General features: G+C 40.2%; 1 protein-coding gene across 1 annotated transcript; it reads right to left on the bottom strand.

Moving 5' to 3' along the window:
• Nucleotides 1-15370: 15370 nt before the first annotated feature.
• On the bottom strand, nt 15371-16057 carry LOC124803428 (piggyBac transposable element-derived protein 2-like). Its single transcript, XM_047264611.1, has one exon. It carries the CDS (start codon nt 16055-16057, stop codon nt 15371-15373), a length of 687 nt encoding a protein of 228 aa, XP_047120567.1.
• Nucleotides 16058-18281: the final 2224 nt, after the last annotated feature.

Here is an 18281-nt window from a genome sequence, read left to right as displayed (position 1 = left end):
TTAAAACTAACAGCTAATATCCCTGTCCTCATCTCACAGTTCACACCATGTAATACACACGCAAGACAGCCAGAAGTGTACCAAAGTTCAACTTGAATTGTTACGCGATCTTCACAGTTTATACTCAGCTACAACATGAGTTTTACATACGGTCCTTTTCATTGGATTTCTTTAAAAGACGTTGCTCGCCAACTTTTCTGTAAACGATTACGAAATATGCCACGCGGAATTCTCCACAAAGGGCCAGAGTCCAGACACGTTTATCTCTCCAACTAATTCCTTCACAAAGCACAATTTTTCACAATCTGTCAGTAACTGCATCTGCGTACACGGCGATATAAATCGAGCGCGAAATAACAGTACCTTCTTCATTTTACATATAACTTTTTCGGACACTTTCAACATGACCTGCGCGTCCGACAGCGAGACTACGACTCCCTCAATGCCGTTGCTCACAGCGCATATATTACTTGATAGAGCGCGGAAAAGACTTCTCTCTGATTGGCTGATCAAATGAACAGCCAATCAGATCAATCTATCAAGACCATATTCGTGCCTAAACATCAACATTCGCAGATGCGTTTACATCATTTTTACTGCAAATATTAATAAAATGTTTCATCAAACCAAACCAAACGAAAACTTATCTTGAAATAACTTTAGAAAAACATTACTCTACGAGTAACTATTCTGGCTGCCTTCTTACAAAAACAAGCACACTTGGACATACGTCATCAGCAAGTAAGGGGTATTACAGCTTTCGTTGCAACAGCTTGTTGCACACTTTCCCATAACGTAGTTACACAATGTTTAACAGGAGATAATACTTGATCATTACGTATATCCCGCATACACACTCTCATTTACTCATTTATTCACACAAAAAATAAATAGTTTTTAAATGAATATTAATTCTTACTGAATACTCTATTACGAAAACGAAATATAGTGAACGTTATTTAAGTACAAAAATTCAAACATACTGACCTTACATTTTGTAATTTTCAGTAATGATTCCAACTGATAGCAAAGGACAAACTGTTATGCATCCGAACTGACATTAATCTTACTAGTGTCGTCTTTTGGTATTTTTGGTAATTTTCTCAAACTTTGAAAGCATCCCAGCCAGAAAGCTGAGATTTTGCAGCCAGCTTTTTTTTATAACAAAAGGCTAAATATAAAGTTTTTTTCGAAATTGATTAAGATTTAGTATAGTTTATTTAGATTCTTAAGGGTTTGAATATTCTGTCGCGGGAACTGAAACAAGTAGCGCTTCCCACTGTCGTGCTAACGACAGGTGCGAGTGAATCACGCCGAGATACGAGCGGCTGTCACCGCCACCGACTCCAAAGCTACGAGCCCGTACTGCAAGGTAGCTTACTGCAATAAAATGCTATTGCGGTTTGACTCGCGACGTTATACCACCTCTCGCCATATGAGGGTAAGTAATGTAGCCAGGAATGCTGTCGAATATCATCGTTCTTCTTGTCCAGGTGTTATGCTGTGGAGAGATATAATACTGTACGAGCGTACTGATCTTCAAATTTTTTAAAATAGTCCATTCAGCGGTCAACAGAATTGTGACACTGTACTCCTTGCCTATTTACGTTTTTTTAGAAATGTATTTGGCCCTGACTTCCGTCTCTGGGAAGACAGGTGGAGGAACTATTGGAACGAGAGAATATTCGACGAATGGGATGAACTGCCCGTTTCTACGACTTAAATCACATTGAGCTCGTGTGAAACGAATTGGGGGGACACACTGCAGCACGTCCATATCCGTCAACGGCCATAAGCCGTTGTCAACCGCCCTACCACAAGAACTTCTTACCAACTTCGTTGACAGCGTGGGAGCACACTGCAGCACTTTCAAGAGGGATGGGCTATTTGCTGGGATCGAATTTAGCTCAGTCCCTTGAGTCATCCTTATACAGCACAAACGTGACGCCATACCATACTTTTATACACCCGCTGCAGCCATCTGAACTCTATAGATACACATATGGTATTCATACAACGTGTGCAAAGTTTTTGTCGTGTGCAGAGAGAGGAATTCCATTCCTATGAGTTAGTTGGACCTAATCCTCAAGGCGCCTCAGCTGACAGAGTCACGTAACTCTTCCTTCCTGGCTTCAAACCATTCTGACACATTTGAATCTATAGCTGACACATCAGGAGACCCATTTTATTCGAAGCAAGTTCAAAGACCTCCACCAGTTGCTTGATTTATAACCGCCATGCATCGCTACATGTAGTTTTTTCTATACACTAGACTCTCGCTATTCCGGCCATTCCTGGCACATATGGATGCCGGATTAGCGAAAGTGCCGGATTATTGAGTGTCTGAAATTGATTTTATTCATTTATTTTGTTTTTTATTTATTTTGGAAACATAGAGGATATAGTACACTATACTTTTTTAAACCGAAGGTTACAATTTTAAAATATAGAGGTTATACTTTATTAAATCCAAAAATACATTAAATTTCAAAGAAAACTTAGTCCTTGAGTGTGTACTGTACATAAGTATACAGTCGTATCACTCACTATGAAACATGTTTCTAATTTTTTAGCTGTCACAGTGATGATACGTGACGGTGGCATGTCTTGTCACGCAACCGCTTTACAAGCATTACATCGGTACTGCTTGTATCCGATTGTTGCATAATGTACTCCAGGAAGACCTCGGCAGTTTCAGTACCAGCAGTGTGAGAAATCTTCATGCACTCTCCTCCTACGTCCTCTTCTTCATCACTTTCATCATTACTTTCTTGCGCGCTTTTGATTATTTATTCATCTGTCAAAGTTTGGTCCGTATCACAGTTTTCCTCATTCAGCCACATAGTAACTCCTTCATCATCAATTCTTGTCCTCCTCGAAGGTTGTGGAATAAGTTACTGTACAAAGTAATTGATAATTCCGAATTTACTGGCTGTCACTCACTTCTGCATCCATCTCGGCATCAATGGCTGGCCGCAATCTTCTCCAGCTCCTCATTATGGTAGTGCTCTACACTTTATTCCATGCTTCGGTTGCTTGGAAAACAAAATCACGTATGTTAATTGCTTTACATGACTTCACCATAGACTCGATAGAGTCGTTTTCACTTTCGTTCAACAAGGAGACGAGAAGTGAATGTCGGTAATGACGCTTAAATGATTTCAAATTCCCTGGTCCCTGGGCTGAATTAGGGCTGTCACATTTGGAGGGAGAAAGAGTGCTTGAATACCATCGGACTTTAGAGAAACGTCTGAAGGACGACTGAGAGCATTGTCAATTATAAGAATGGATGTCAGTGGAAGCTTCTTCTTCTTTAGCTCTTTTCTCATCGTCAAAAAACGTTTCTTGGAACCACCGATAGAATATTTGTCTGTCCATCCACGCTTTCTTCTGAGTGCAATACTGCGTTGGTAGAGTATTTATGTGAGTGTGTTGAAAACAACGTGGATGTTGGGATTTTTCAATCACCATAAGCGGTAGTTTATGACTGCCATTTGCATTACAACACGGCGTTAATGTTACCCGCTGTATCTGTTGCTTGTAACCACGAGCTTCCTTCTCGTTCTTGGCAGCTAATGTTTTTGAAGGAAGCATCTTGTAAAAGAGTTATGTTTCATCAGAGCTATCCATCAGCAGTTAAATATGCTTCCTCTATTATCTTCCAGATCTTGCTTACAATCTCATCAGCATCCTCATCTTAAGCTGAGCGACATTCCCCGATGACTGTCAGCTGCCGAATGCCATAATTTGATAGCCAACCTTCGCTCGCTGCAAACAAGTTACTACCCCCAAGTTGTTTGATAAATGCAGTTGCTTTTTGCTTTATGATCGGGCCACTGACTGGAGTTCCTTTACTGCGTTGTTGTATGAACCATCTATAAACAGCTACGTCCAGTTCTTCATTCTCACTCTTTCACATAACCTTCCCTTTTTCCAACTCACTATCCATTTATGCTGAGTACTATCGAATAACATCTTCTCTCTTTTAGATGTCATAAATAATTGCTCGTCCAACACTGAACTCAGCAGCAATTGTTTTCTGAGAAGAACCTCAATTTAAACCTAAGATTTCGAATCTCAGCTTGAGGTCTAGCGTAACGTGTTTCCTAACTGAAAAGAAAGCTACAATTTCGAATACAGTATATAAAGCATTGTTTAACTAAGCTTTGTTGCACACGATAATTCATTGTGCACGTGTTTTTGGATGTGCGCCGGGTTACTGAGAGGCCGGACTACTGAGGGCTAGATGAGCGAGAGTTAATGTATTCATATAAAGCCTTCAGAGTGGACGAAAGTGTACTGCAGCATATCAATTTATGCTAGAAGTATTTACTTATTTATTCGCCACAATCATTCTAACTACAGCGTCCAGCATGTTAGAGAAATGATGCATCTGTATGAGTGACACTATATGGCACATTCAACAAATTAAAAGAAATGGGGAAAATATGTCTGGTTCAGAGAAATAATTACAAAGCAGCTATTTAACAGCTTGTTTCTAATTAGTGCATACACTTTCTCTATAAAATAACAGGACTCAGTTGTGGATTACATTTCATTGTTGAATCCTGCTCCACGCCTTTAGTTATACAGTGTTATTCCACGTCACAGGCTTCCTTTCCTGAACAATGAATCTTACTCTCTACACTACCAAAAGAAAACAACAGTAACAATTGTTGTTGTTGTTGTTGTGGTCTTCAGTACTGAGACTGGTTTGGTGCAGCTCTTCATGCTACCCTATCCTGTGCAAGTTTCTTCATCTCCCAGTACCTACTGCAACCTACATCCTTCTGAATCTGCTTAGTGTATTCATCTCTTGGTCTCCCTCTACGATTTTTACCCTCCACGCTGCCCTCCATGCTAAATTTGTGATCCCTTGATGCCTCAGAACATGTCCTACTAACCGGTCCCTTCTTCTCGTCAAGTTGTGCCACAAACCCCTCTTCTCCCCAATTCTATTCAATACCTCCTCATTAGTTATGTGGTCTACCCATCTAATCTTCAGCATTCTTCTGTAGCACCACATTTCGAAAGCTTCTATTCTCTTCCTGTCCAAACTACTTATCGTCCATGTTTCACTTCCATACATGGCTACACTCCATACAAATACTTTCAGAAACGACTGTCTGACATTTAAATCTATACTGGATGTTAACAAATTTCTCTTCTTCAAAAACGCTTTCCTTGCCATTGCCAGTCTACATTTTATATCTTCTCTACTACGACCATCATCAGTTATTTTGCTCCCCATATAGCAAAACTCCTTTACTACTTTAAGTGTCTCACTTCCTAATCTAATTCCCTCAGCATCACCTGACTTAATTCGACTACATTCCATTATCCTCGTTTTGCTTTTGTTGATGTTCATCTTTTATCCTCCTTTCAAGACACCATCCATTCCGTGCAACTGCTCTTCCAAGTCCTTTGCTGTCTCTGACAGAATTACAATGTCATCGGCGAACCTCGAAGTTTTTATTTCTTCTCCATGGATTTTAATACCTACTCTGAATTTTTCTTTTGTTTCCTTTACTGCTTGCTCAATATACAGATTGAATAACATTGGGGAGAGGCTACAACCCTGTCTCACTCCCTTCCCAACCACTGCTTCCCTTTCATACCCCTCGACTCTTATAACTGCCATCTGGTTTCTGTACAAATTGTAAATAGCCTTTCGCTCCCTGTATTTTCCCCTGCCACCTTTAGAATTTTGGAAGAGAGTATTCCAGTCAACATTGTCAAAAGCTTTCTCTAAGTCTACAAATGCTAGAAACGTAGGTTTACCTTTCCTTAATCTTTCTTCTAAGTTAAGTCGTAAGGTCAGTATTGCCTCACGTGTTCCAATATTTCTACGGAATCCAAACTGATCTTCCCCGATGTCGGCTTCACCAGTTTTTCCATTCGTCTGTAAAGAATTCGTGTTAGTATCTTGCAGCTGTGACTTATTAAACTGATAGTTCGGTTATTTTCACATCTGTCAACACCTGCTTTCTTTGGGTTTGGAATTATTATATTCTTCTTGATGTCTGAGGGTAGTTCGCCTGTCTCATACATCTTGCTCACCAGATGGTAGAGTTTTGTCAGGGCTGGCTCTCCCAAGGCCGTGAGTAGTTCTAATCGAATGTTGTCTACTCCCGGGGCCTTGTTTCAGCTAAGGTCTTTCAGTGCTCTGTCAAACTCTTCGCGCAGTATCGTATCTCCCATTTCATTTTCATCTACATTCTCTTCCATTTCTATAATATTGTCCTCAAGTAGATCGCCCTAGTATAGACCCTCTATATACTCCTTCCATCTTTCTGCTTCCCCTTCTTTGCTTAGATCTGGGTTTCCATCTGAGCTCTTGATATTCATGCAAGTGGTTCTCTTTTCTCCAAAGGTCTCTTTAACTTTCCTATGGGCAGTATCTATCTTTCCCCTCGTGGGATAAGCCTCTACATCCTTACATTTGTCCTCTAGCCATCCCTGCTTAGCCATTTTGCATTTCCTGTCGATCTCATTTGTGAGACGTTTGTATTCCTTTTTGCCTGCGTCATTTACAGCATTTTTATATTTTCTCCTTTCATCAATTAAATTCAATATTTCTTCTGTTACCGAAGGATTTCTACTGGCCCTCGTCATTTTACCTACTTGATCCTCTGCTGCCTTCACTACTTCATCTCTCAGAGCTACCCATTCTTCTTCTACTGTACTTCTTTCCCCCACTGCTGCTAATTGTTCCCTTATGCCCTCCCTGAAACGTTGTACGACCTCTGGTTTAGTCAGTTTATCCAGGTCCCATCTCCTTAAATTCCCACTTTTTTGCAGTTTCTTCAATTTTAATCTGCAGTTCATAACCAATAGATTGTGGTCAGAGTTCACATCTGCCCTTGGAAATGTCTTACAATTCAAAACCTGGTTCCTAAATCTCTGTCTTACCATTATATAATCTATCTTATACCTTTTAGTATCTCCGGGATTCTTCCATGTATACAACCTTCTTTTACGATTCTTGAACCAAGTGTTAGCTATGATTAAGTTATGTTCTGCGCAAAATTCTACCAAACAGCTTCCTCTTTCATTTGTTAGCCCTATTCCATATTCACCTACTATGTTTCCTTCTCTCCCTTTTCCTACACTCGAATTCCAGTCACCAATGACTATTAAATTTTCGTCTTCCTTCACTATCTGAATAATTTCTTTTATCTCATCATACATTTCATCAATTTCTTCATCATCTGCAGAGCTAGTTGGCATATAAACTTGTACTACTGTAGTAGGTGTGGGCTTCGTGTCTATCTTGGTCACAATAATGCGTTCACTGTGCTGTTTGTAGTAGCTTACCCGCACGCCTATATTTTTTATTCATTATTTAACCTACTCATGCATTACCTCTATTTGATTTTGTATTTATAACCCTGTATTCACCTGACCAGAAGACTTGTTCCTCCTGGCACCGAACTTCACTAATTCCCACTATATCTAACTTTAACGTATCCATTTCCCATTTTAAATTTTCCAACCTACCTGCTCGATTAAGGGATCTGACATTCCACGCTTCAATCCGTAGAACGCCAGTTTTCTTTCTCCTGATAACAACGTCCTCTTGAGTATTCCCCGCCCGGAGATTCGAATAAGGGACTATTTTACCTCCGGAATATTTTACCCAAGAGGACGCCATCTTCATTTAACCATACAGTAAAGCTGAATGCCCTCGGGAAAAATTGAGGCTGTAGTTTCCCCTTGCTTTCAGCCGTTCGCAGTACCACAACAGCAAGGCCTTTTTGGTTAGTGTTACAAGGCCAGATCAATCAATCATCCAAACTGTTGCCCCTGCAACTACTGAAAAGGCTGCTGCCCCTCTTCAGGAACCACACGTTTGTCTGACCTCTCAACAGATACCCCTCCGTTGTGGTTGCACCTACGGTACGGCCATCTGTATCGCTGAGACACGCAAGCCTCCCCACCAACGGCAAGGTCCATGGTTCATGGGGGGGGGGGGGGTATTAATTATGACACATTACTTACTGCAACGTGAAAGCAGATATAAAGGTTTCAACATGCTCGCTTGAAAAAAGCATTCACTTTGAACGTGGTTTGTTCCAGGAACTTACCCATATCAAATAGATCTCGTTGTTTACTTTTGTTATTCAGAGTGGTCCAGTGTACAGCAGATTTTCTCCGTATAAAGAAGGCTAGAGTCAGAGCTTTCAGATTTCTTTATTGCAGATCTCTCTCATAATTCGTTACAGACAACAGCAGTGTGGTTTACACGTCCAGTTGTCCCTTGCATGTGTCCGTGATGACCAGCAGTGCTGAGAGAGTGCAGCGTGAGCAAGTGGTGGCGCAACGCCACTGCTTCTGTCGTTGTCGTCTCCAGACTCATCAGCTAAGGTGTTGGTGGCCAAGGCGCGGCTGAATGTCTCCACCACTGCCCAGCTGGTGGCAATGGTTGACGCCCTGCTGTGGCTGCCGCGCTATGCCCCAGGGCTGGGCTGGCACCGTGGCAGTTCTGCGTCTCGGGTCTCAGGGTAAGCTGCCCTGATGTGGCGTATAACTGTCGCCCCACTGCCAAAGCCTCTTGGTGATAATGCCATGATACTAATACAAGACGATTTCAATAGAAAAGTGGCTAGATATTTATATGCTCACAGGGTGCGCTTATTGGAGCTTTGCTTTGCCTTGCAGCACGTGTGCTAAACACGTCCGTGGTTGCTGGTATAGAAAGCTTCTGCCTCTCTCTGCTCAGATCCTGCTGTATCAATTATTTCCGCACATTTCCAGGCTGCCTCACCCCACAACATATGGCGGCTGTCGTGTTTTGTATGGCTTAACATCTCCTGTCAACTGCGGCTGGCTCTGTTCTAGCCTACTTCTTACTTCACCTCTTTCTGACCAAATATGGTTGGTGGTCTTGTTTACAACCCCTCTTAACAAGACCCAGTCCCTTACACCGTCTTAACTAGACAATCCTTTCAAGATTACCTTTATCATTAAGTTTCCTCAAACACTTATGATCCTACGTTCCTAAGTTTACTGCTGAGCTTATCTTATTGTTGCAGTTCTCTCTACTGCCTCCTAGACTCTGGGAATCCATTCCACTGGAATCTGAACAATGAATAGGTTCGAACAACTTTGTCTTGTGTTCCAGTTTTTGTATATGTAAACGAGGACTACGTTTAGCAGATTGAATGTCGCTGTGGTAGCTAGTATGGCAATGGTCAGTGTTGTTTCTGTCCAGTACTTAATCTCCCTGTACTGACTTATATCCTACATAAACGTATCCACTGAGATTGGAGCCTTCTGCTCATTACCAATTCTGATCATGTACTGTATTAACTTGGGCTACAAGGTATGTTTTAACATAGTCCGATTCGTGGTTGTTAACACCTCCATGGGCTCCTCTGGCCAACAAAATCGAGCCTGAAAAATGCTTAGATGGGTTGTCCCTAAGATAGTGGCAGGTAGATAGAAAGTAGGCCCCACTGTTTCACATCTTGTCGTGTTTATCAATAATCCGTTCTCATGTAATTCTAACCTTTTTGCTGTCATGAGTTTCCCCTGCTCGAAACAACTGTCTGCTACAATTTCTTTATCGAAAGTAGAGTACAACCAATGTGTCTCAACCTTCTGAAAGTACAACTAAAGCCTAATAACCTAGTACTTGTAATCTTTCTCCGCTTTCTGACGCACCAGTAACTTCACTGCACAGCAATTCTGACGCTCTATCAAATTCAAAATGTTCAAATGTGTGTGAATTCCTAAGGGACCAAACTGCTAAGGTCATCGGTCCCTAGATTTACACACTACTTAAAGTAATTTATGCTAAGAACAACACACAGACCAATGCCCGAGGGAGGACTCGAACCTCCGGCGGGAGGGGCCGTGCAATCCGTGACATGGTGGTGGTAGTGTAGCGCTTGACACAGTCACGTCGATTAAATATTTGGGCGTAACATTGCAGAGCGATATGAAGTGGGACAAGCATGTAATGGCAGTTGTGGGGAAGGCAGATAAACGTCTTCGGTTCATTGGTAGAATTTTGGGAAGATGTGGTTCATCTGTAAAGGAGACCGCTTATAGGACGCTGGTGCGACCTATTCTTGAGTACTGCTCGAGCGTTTGGGATTCCTATCAGGTCGGATTGAGGGAGGACATAGAAGCAATTCAGAGGCGGGCTGCTAGATGTGTTACTGGTAGGTTAGATCATCACGCCAGTGTTACGGAAATGATTAAGGAACTCGGGTGAGAGTCTCTAGAGGAAAGGAGGCGTTCTTTTCGTGAATCGCTACTGAGGAAATTTAGAGAACCAGCATTTGTGGCTGACTGCAGAACAATTTTACTGTCGCCAACTTACATTTCGCGGAAGGACCACAAAGATAAGATAAGAGAGTTTAGGGCTTGCACAGAGGAATATAGGCAGTCATTTTTCCCTCGTTCTGTTTGGGAGTGGAAGAGGGAGAGAAGAAGCTAGTTGTGGTACGAGGTACCCTTCACCAAGCACCGTATGGTGGATTGCGGAGTACGTGTGTAGATGTAGATGTAGATGGCGCCTCAAACGAAGCGGCCACTCCGCGCGGCTCTCATTACCCTGTTTGGACAAACCGTAATCTCATCCATTTATCACTTTTCCCAGTCCGCTTCTTCCGTTTCCATATGTCATCTCTTGTCTTCCACAACCAACAACAACCGTTGTACCTCTATTCTGACAGAATGCGTCAGAGTCGCCCATTTAACAGGATATGCGTGGACTACAGTACATTGGTACCATGCCTACTTCTCTGCTACCATATGCATCTGTGCTCCATTGGTCCTTGCTCCTGCTATGGTTAGTGGCACCGTTCTGGTACCGCTTTTCTAGAGAGGCATGCACACCAAAACATACAGAATCGAGTAGTAAGTAACACCTTACCAGGAACCAGTGATGATAGTGCCTGAGAAGCAGAAATCATGGAAGGGCTGGCCAAGATGGTTTAACTGAACATCATTTACCACGACATTTTATTAATACAATTACTGTGAATAGGTATATCTATACCGAACATTCAAATGTTGTACAATTTTTGTTTTAACAAAGACAAGTATTAAGAAGAAAAAATAATTACGCAATAGATTAAATTAAAACAGTAAAACAAATCCATACAAGTATCAGGAACTATATAACTGTTTCCTGTTGATCGGAGCCACCTTACCTTCAGGACAAGGCCGTATATCAAAGTGAAAACATAAAATCGGGCACCAGCGGAACATCAAAACACCAAAATTACAGTAATAACAGCAGTTAATACTTAAGCAGAACCTTAAGACTACAATAAGAAAGCAATAAAAGTGAATAAGATGACTTAAGAAGGCTGCTCTTAACGGCGTATCCACAAGGGTTCATTCAACAGCCAACAGGGATAGACGAGAGCCGCACGGTCTGGTACAACCACCAGACCACACCCACGCGATGGCCCTTCCAGCATAGGACAACTGACAGGTCAACTAGAACTCCACACAAGCGCCGAGCCAGATCAGCAACAAAACAAATTACACATATCGCCAGTTAGTATCTATGCAGATGATAATAAGGATGATTCACCATACAGATGAACACATAACGAAGTGATACACCATAATCTGCATACACATAGGGGTAGCCTACAAGAACTTACTAGTAATGAAGGAGCCTGCAAATACGTATATATATAGATCTCTGAAAATAAGGTTCATATGGTTCAAATGTCTCTGAGCACTATGGGACTTAACATCTAAGGTCATCTGTCCCCTAGAACTTAGAACTACTTGAACCTAACTAACCTAAGGAAATCACACACATCCATGCCCGAGGCAGGACTCGAACCTGCGACCGTAGCGGTCGTGCGATTCCAGACTGAAGCGCCTAGAACCACTCGGCCACAACGTCCGGCTGCAAATAAGGAAAAACAATTTTGAAGTGCTGTGCTTATAAGGAAATGATAACTTGCTTACAATTATTTTAAAACTATCAGTGAGAATAACAATAAATATGCACAAGTAACTTTTAGATGGTAGAGACAATTTAAAGCTCCTTGAAACAACTAAGGAATGACAACCATACAACTCAGTGATTAAAACAAGTTTCCAATCACATCTCAACTAGAAATAGCCTAGCCTTTAATATAAAATATTCCCCTTACGTAAGTCATGGTACACACTACGGTTTGATGACCGATAACAACTTAGAACTCAAACTTGACAAAAGTGACTTAGCGTCAACACTACGACCAGGCTGACGATAAATAACTAGCGAGCTTAATTGCTAATTGATTTCAAACAGTCAGAACTGTCAAGGACGGCCGCAAGCAGTAATACAATACCAGCGAGCTGTTGCGGCCGGATACGTTCAGTCAATATCCCGAGTTACAGCTTTATGTCTGCGGCTGACCACTTCGGGTTGAGTTAGCAATCCCCGCCAAGCCGAGGCAGAACTGTCCGTCCTCCAGCATAAGACGGCCAACGAAAGCCACACAGCTGGAACTCGGTCTGAAAAGCCAACAAGCCTCCACGTGTGGTTCTCAACGGCCGCCAACTTGGTACACCCTCTACACACACGACGACACAAAGACTCTCTCTGTCTCCACCGCCCAAGAGCTCGCTGCTCGCCCCTTCCCTCGCCAACCGAGGCTGGTGATGCAAGACCGTGAAGATAGGACAACACCAAATATATCAAAATAAGAATCTACCGCTCAACTAGGTAAAATTAAACCGTAAATTTTTATTATTAGAGGCCAAGACCAGTCTTAACTCTTGTGGTGGCTCCCTTTGCATTTGGCATATTCCCTCCAGGTACTATTCCAGTGACAACAGGTTCAATCCTAGCTGTCTTCGCACAGCTCTTTGCGTAGCTTCCAATAACTCCCTTAATGCTTCCCACATACTGTTATCCGAGGGCTGTAACTACTTTGTTACCACTACTTCCTTGTCCAATATTTCTATTTCATTTTGCAACTTCTTAATGTGCTGATTCGCTGATTCTTCTACACCTTTGCCATGGCTCATCACTTCTCCAGCCAGCTGGTGTAGTAACCGAGTGTTCTTCAACACATCTTTCTCAAAACTCCTGATTTGCGTGGTGTGCCATTCACTTGCTGCCGTGTTTCCTTTCTCCTATTATTTCATTACTTCAGCTGTTTGATGGTCTCCTCGTCCAATGTCCGAGACACAGTTTTCAGAAGTCGGCCTCCCACACTGATTCAAATCTCTCCTCCGGTGTAATCCTCAGAACCTGCGTCATCTCATCCATCAACTTCGTACCAGTTCCTTATCTGCTACATACCCCATTAATTTCTTTAAGCACGCCATGATTCACTGCCCCTGTCGGAATTTATCGAAGACTTCCTCTAGCTGTCACATCTCATTCCGTACCTCCCTTGCGTCTAATACCATCTTTATTATTCAGAGATGAACGGTGGTCACCGCATCTTCTTGCTTTGGAAAGAGAACTCCCTGTTCTCGATGCTAGTTCCACAATGCTTGCACTTCGATGACGAACAGCCTGGTTATACACCACATCATTTTGTCTCGCAGCACACCTCAGCTGAGGACAGGGATACCTATTACCCTTTCCTCCCTCTAAACTTCCCTGCTCTATCACAGTAGTCCATTATGCTACACCTATATTTGACATACAGAAACCAAACTATTCTATCTCCTAGGTTTTAACCATATGGAATTCCTATCGCTGCATCGCCTACAACCCCCCCCCCCCCCTGGATCCTCTACACATTCTTCTCCATTTCCCCTTTCTGGTCCAGCTCTCCAGTTCCTGGTATAACCCCTGAACTTCCTCGAAAATTCTTCAAACGTTGCGTGTGCACAATTGTAGTTCTTATCAGAAACTGGATCTACAGGTTCGTTGGTGATGTAGTTTCCACAACTTGATATGGCCCTTGATACTTCGTAAAAATTTGGTTCATCCCATTCAAATTCTCTTCAGACACATCAGCTAATAACAAAACCACAGTTTTAAGATACAGATATGACATTCATCATTTCACAGTAATCCAGTTTACTGTAAAATTATTCTTTTGCTGGAAGTTGTGACTCTTCAAATTTCTTCCAAGAATCCATGCAATCATATGGACAGAACACTTTTCTGATTACGAGACTGAATAAATCTTCTGGAAAAATTTCATAACATTTCTTATCTGCTTCTCCCTCAACTCTAAAGAAACTTTGTTAAGACTTGAAGCAATAAATCTAAATGTGACAATAAATTTCGTTTCAAAATTTCTGTTGTCTTGCCAAACTAATGTATCTGTCATCGTTACTGGGTATCAAATCTATTCCTTTTGATCATAACAATTCTTTTAGAGAAAAAGAGAATCATATCCTGAGAGATTATGCAAATAAATTGGTACACAATTAGTATTCTTCAGTGATAAATTTCATCTATTGCAGAATGGATTTATATGTTTTCCTCTTAAATGAACATGTTGATGAACTTTTTTATTAATTTTTGTATACTTTACATCTTGCATGTCGTGGTTGTTTTCCAGCCGTTAATGGCCTCATTTCCTCAATTTCAAAACAAATTCCTCCAATTTCTTCTGTCTCGTTTTTCATACATTCGATGAAGTTTTTATGACAGTTTGGTTGTTGATATATGACTAGACCATTTTAGTGTTCATTGTTGTATTTGAAATTGTAACAAAAACCACTTTGCTCATGTTTTTTATATTTCATGGGATAACATTCATCATTTAATTTTAATTCAGTTACATATACCCTTTTGTTACTAAGTTGTTATCTATTTTTTGACATTTTCTTGTACAAACTGCTATGAAAATCATTGCGTTAATACAGGATACTTTTAAATTAATTATAAGATTTTTAGCATTTTTGACAATTAGGTATTTCTAATAAACAGCTCTCATAATCTGCAAAAATAATGAATGGGATCATCTGTGTATGTTGATAATTTTTAAAACTTACATATGGACCTTTCTCTTGTAATACTATATTGAATGATTCCTTAACTAAGCAGTTTGTTATGTGACTATTTTAACCCATTAAGTCCCAATTTTAATTTTTTTGAAAATTGAATTTTTTATTCCTTAATTATAATGTAGATAATGTGTGAACCGCAATAAGTACAAAAATAGCCAAAGAATATTTATACATGCTGATATAATGGCCGTCTTCAAAATAGGACACTGGGATCTAACAGTGTTGTATAGCATACTAAACTGTATTCTAGTCTCAACTATTTATTTCTTGTGAAATGGTACCATCCACTTCACACACAGTGTTACACGGCATTTAACAGAATATGTTTTTGGTTTCCCGTTGCATTTAGCTCTTACACATCTTCTTTGCTTGCTTCTTTCGTCAATCATATGACCAATTCCATCGACCCTGATGTCTGGTGTCACTCTCAACTGACTTGATGGGTATTCCAAATTCCATCAAACCTGATGTCTAGTATCACTCTCAACTGACTTGATGGGTATTCCATTGGACGTCCAATATTCGGTCTTCCAGTGTCCAATTTCAGGTATGTAACTGTAACAGCTCGCCTGAAATCCAGTAAATCCTGTGCATTTTTCCCATGTACTAGTCTGTAGAAGAGCCAGGCATTTACGAGGGCCATTTCCATCATACATATGAATATGACCCAGTACCATTTTTTCCCTCTCATTACTGTCGCATATTTTCCAACTAACCAGTCATGGTGGTCAACACCTCCCACGTATGCGTTATATGACTTCAACACGGCAGGCTGTTGCACTTGTGTCTTCTTACTTGCTTGTCTACTGTACCACGTAGCTGCTCCCAAAGGTTCAACTTGGTCGAAATTTGTATCAATTGTAACGCATCTGTTGTCGTGCCATCGAACAAATAAGACTTCACCATTCTTGTCGAACTGGTAGTTATAGTTTCCTCGAACTGTCTTCTTCAGTTCGTTGCTGCTCAGTAGTGGACAGTCACTGTCGCGATTCTCTCTGACAGTTCCAGTTGCTCGAAAACCCAAATTTCTCAGATGAATCAGAAGATCACTACTAGTGAAGAAATTGTCAAAGTACACACAATGATTCTCGGGTTTTTCAATGCAGTCCAACATTTTTAGGACTACTCTTGATCCCAATAGGAGGTCATCTATTGCAGTATCTTCTGGATCCTTTCCACAGTATAAATCAAATTTGAAACAGTAGCCACTTGCTCCACAAAGAGACCACAACTTATAGCCAAATCTAATAGGCTTGCCTCGGATAAACTGCCCATCTGGAACTCTATTATTTACTGATGGGTAAGATATTCATAAATATACTTACATAATATACTGTAAATTTCAAAGTAACTTCATATCCTGTAATTTATATATAAAAGAGGGGTCGTTACTCACCTCAGCAACAAAATCTGGTAAAATTACCACGTTCTAAAAATAAAATACATCAGCAGTAGCAGAGTTTCATATTGGAACCAGCAGCAGTACAAATAACTGACATGATAACACCAAGTCCCAGTGTCCTGTTTCGAGTACACCAAATTTTATAACAATGGAAAACAATGAATATAACTCCAATTGAGCTAACAATCCAAGTAGTTTGAAAGACACATAGTTGGTTGACTAAAAATAATCGCAAAAAGATCTTTGCCACGTATTTCAAATACTACTAAATTGTCGATAAAGTAAATACCTGTAATAACGAAAAGTGTGCCTTAGTATTCAATAATCAATTAATGGTAGGATTTATTGCTTTTAATTTCCTCTAAGCATACATTTGTTATAAAAAGCATCAACAAATGACGTAGAACAGTAATAGATGCAAATTAATATGTTATTGTGTATTTATAAATAAATTTGTGCTCTGTCCTCAAATTAGGACACTGGTAATTAATGGGTTAATTTTCTCTTAATATTGAACTGTAGTAAACAAATACCACATATAAATTTTGCTTCTTTCTGTTTTGTAATTAAACCTGAAACATTCATAGATAAATTTTTATATAACAATAACATCAGTTTTAACCATTTTAGAAATCAAGGAAATTTATATGTTTTTCTCTTTTATATTCTGTTAATTTTAATGGATACACTTACTATTTTTCATCAAATGAATACACATTAATAGATGCATTAATTTAAGTCTTAATTTGTGGAATATTATCAACCACTACAGGGAGTTCAAAACTTTCAGCTTTCTGATCAATGGACAATGAGAATTCGTGGTTTTCGTGTAACTAATAGAAAATTTGATATTTTCTCAGTTCCTTACTGTAAATATTTTATTTTTTGATCGATCTCACTGACGAGTCACTCCCAATAAAACACTGGTTTAATAGTTAGTTTTACGGTCGTACTTCGCTGTATGCAGAGAAAACGTCGCTGTTCGTCGCTCATTTTTACCTTATAACAACACATTTCATTTCAGTATAGTCATCTCAATAACTGAAAAGCTTCTCCATCCAGTTTTCACAGTGCAAGATAATTAAATATGTAAAAGAAAAATTTGATTCATGAAGAAGTGTCAAGTAACCAAACATTCTCTAGAATGTGTTTTGTTGTAAAGTTATTATCAGTTTTGAGGACTTAAGAATGTAATTTGCTCCCCTCTCCAAGTCTAACTTTTTTTTAATCTCCTTCATTTTACAAACAAAAGTCTTTCTCTAATAAACATGTTATTGCGTTCCCAGAATGAAATTTCAGTCTGCAACGGAGTGTGTGCTGATATGAAACTTCCTGACAGATTAAAACTGTGTGCAGGATCGAGATTCGAACTCGGGACCTTAACCTTTCGCGGGCACATGCCTTACCATCTTTCCTTTTTTTTTCTTGATCTCATTTCCTTGGTGACTGTTCGGGGCGGACGTCCAATGACGCTTTTTCAGTTTCATCATCATTTCATTAACGACGACCCTCGGTCCGGCGCACAATATTATTGCATTCATATTTCATTCATATTTCTATAATGACATGTTTTTGTGATCAGCTCTGCATGTTGAAGAATGATAAGTTAACATCTTTGTATGCTCTCTGCCGCATATTATATGAAAGGGCAGTCTGGAAAACAGGTATTCTGATTTTCAGGTCCTGTTTCGTCTCACTTCAAGAACCGCAGCTCATGGTGACGGCGGAGAAAAGTATATCTGAGTACTACTAAAAGTGAGTCTCAAATTATTGGGCAGTCATTGGCAATACATTCACACTAGACAGTTCCTATCGTCACAGATACACATTATTTTTTGCTATAAAACAATTTTCGGTATGTTTGTGCTTTTTGCGCAATCGTGTACCTTAGGCATTGGTGTTCACTAAAAAAAGCACTGAAATAAAATGACTAGTG

Source organism: Schistocerca piceifrons, chromosome 6 (assembly GCF_021461385.2).
Source record: "Schistocerca piceifrons isolate TAMUIC-IGC-003096 chromosome 6, iqSchPice1.1, whole genome shotgun sequence".
In the NCBI taxonomy this organism is placed as follows: Eukaryota; Metazoa; Arthropoda; class Insecta; order Orthoptera; family Acrididae; genus Schistocerca; species Schistocerca piceifrons.
This window is presented reverse-complemented; position numbering and strand designations above follow the sequence as displayed.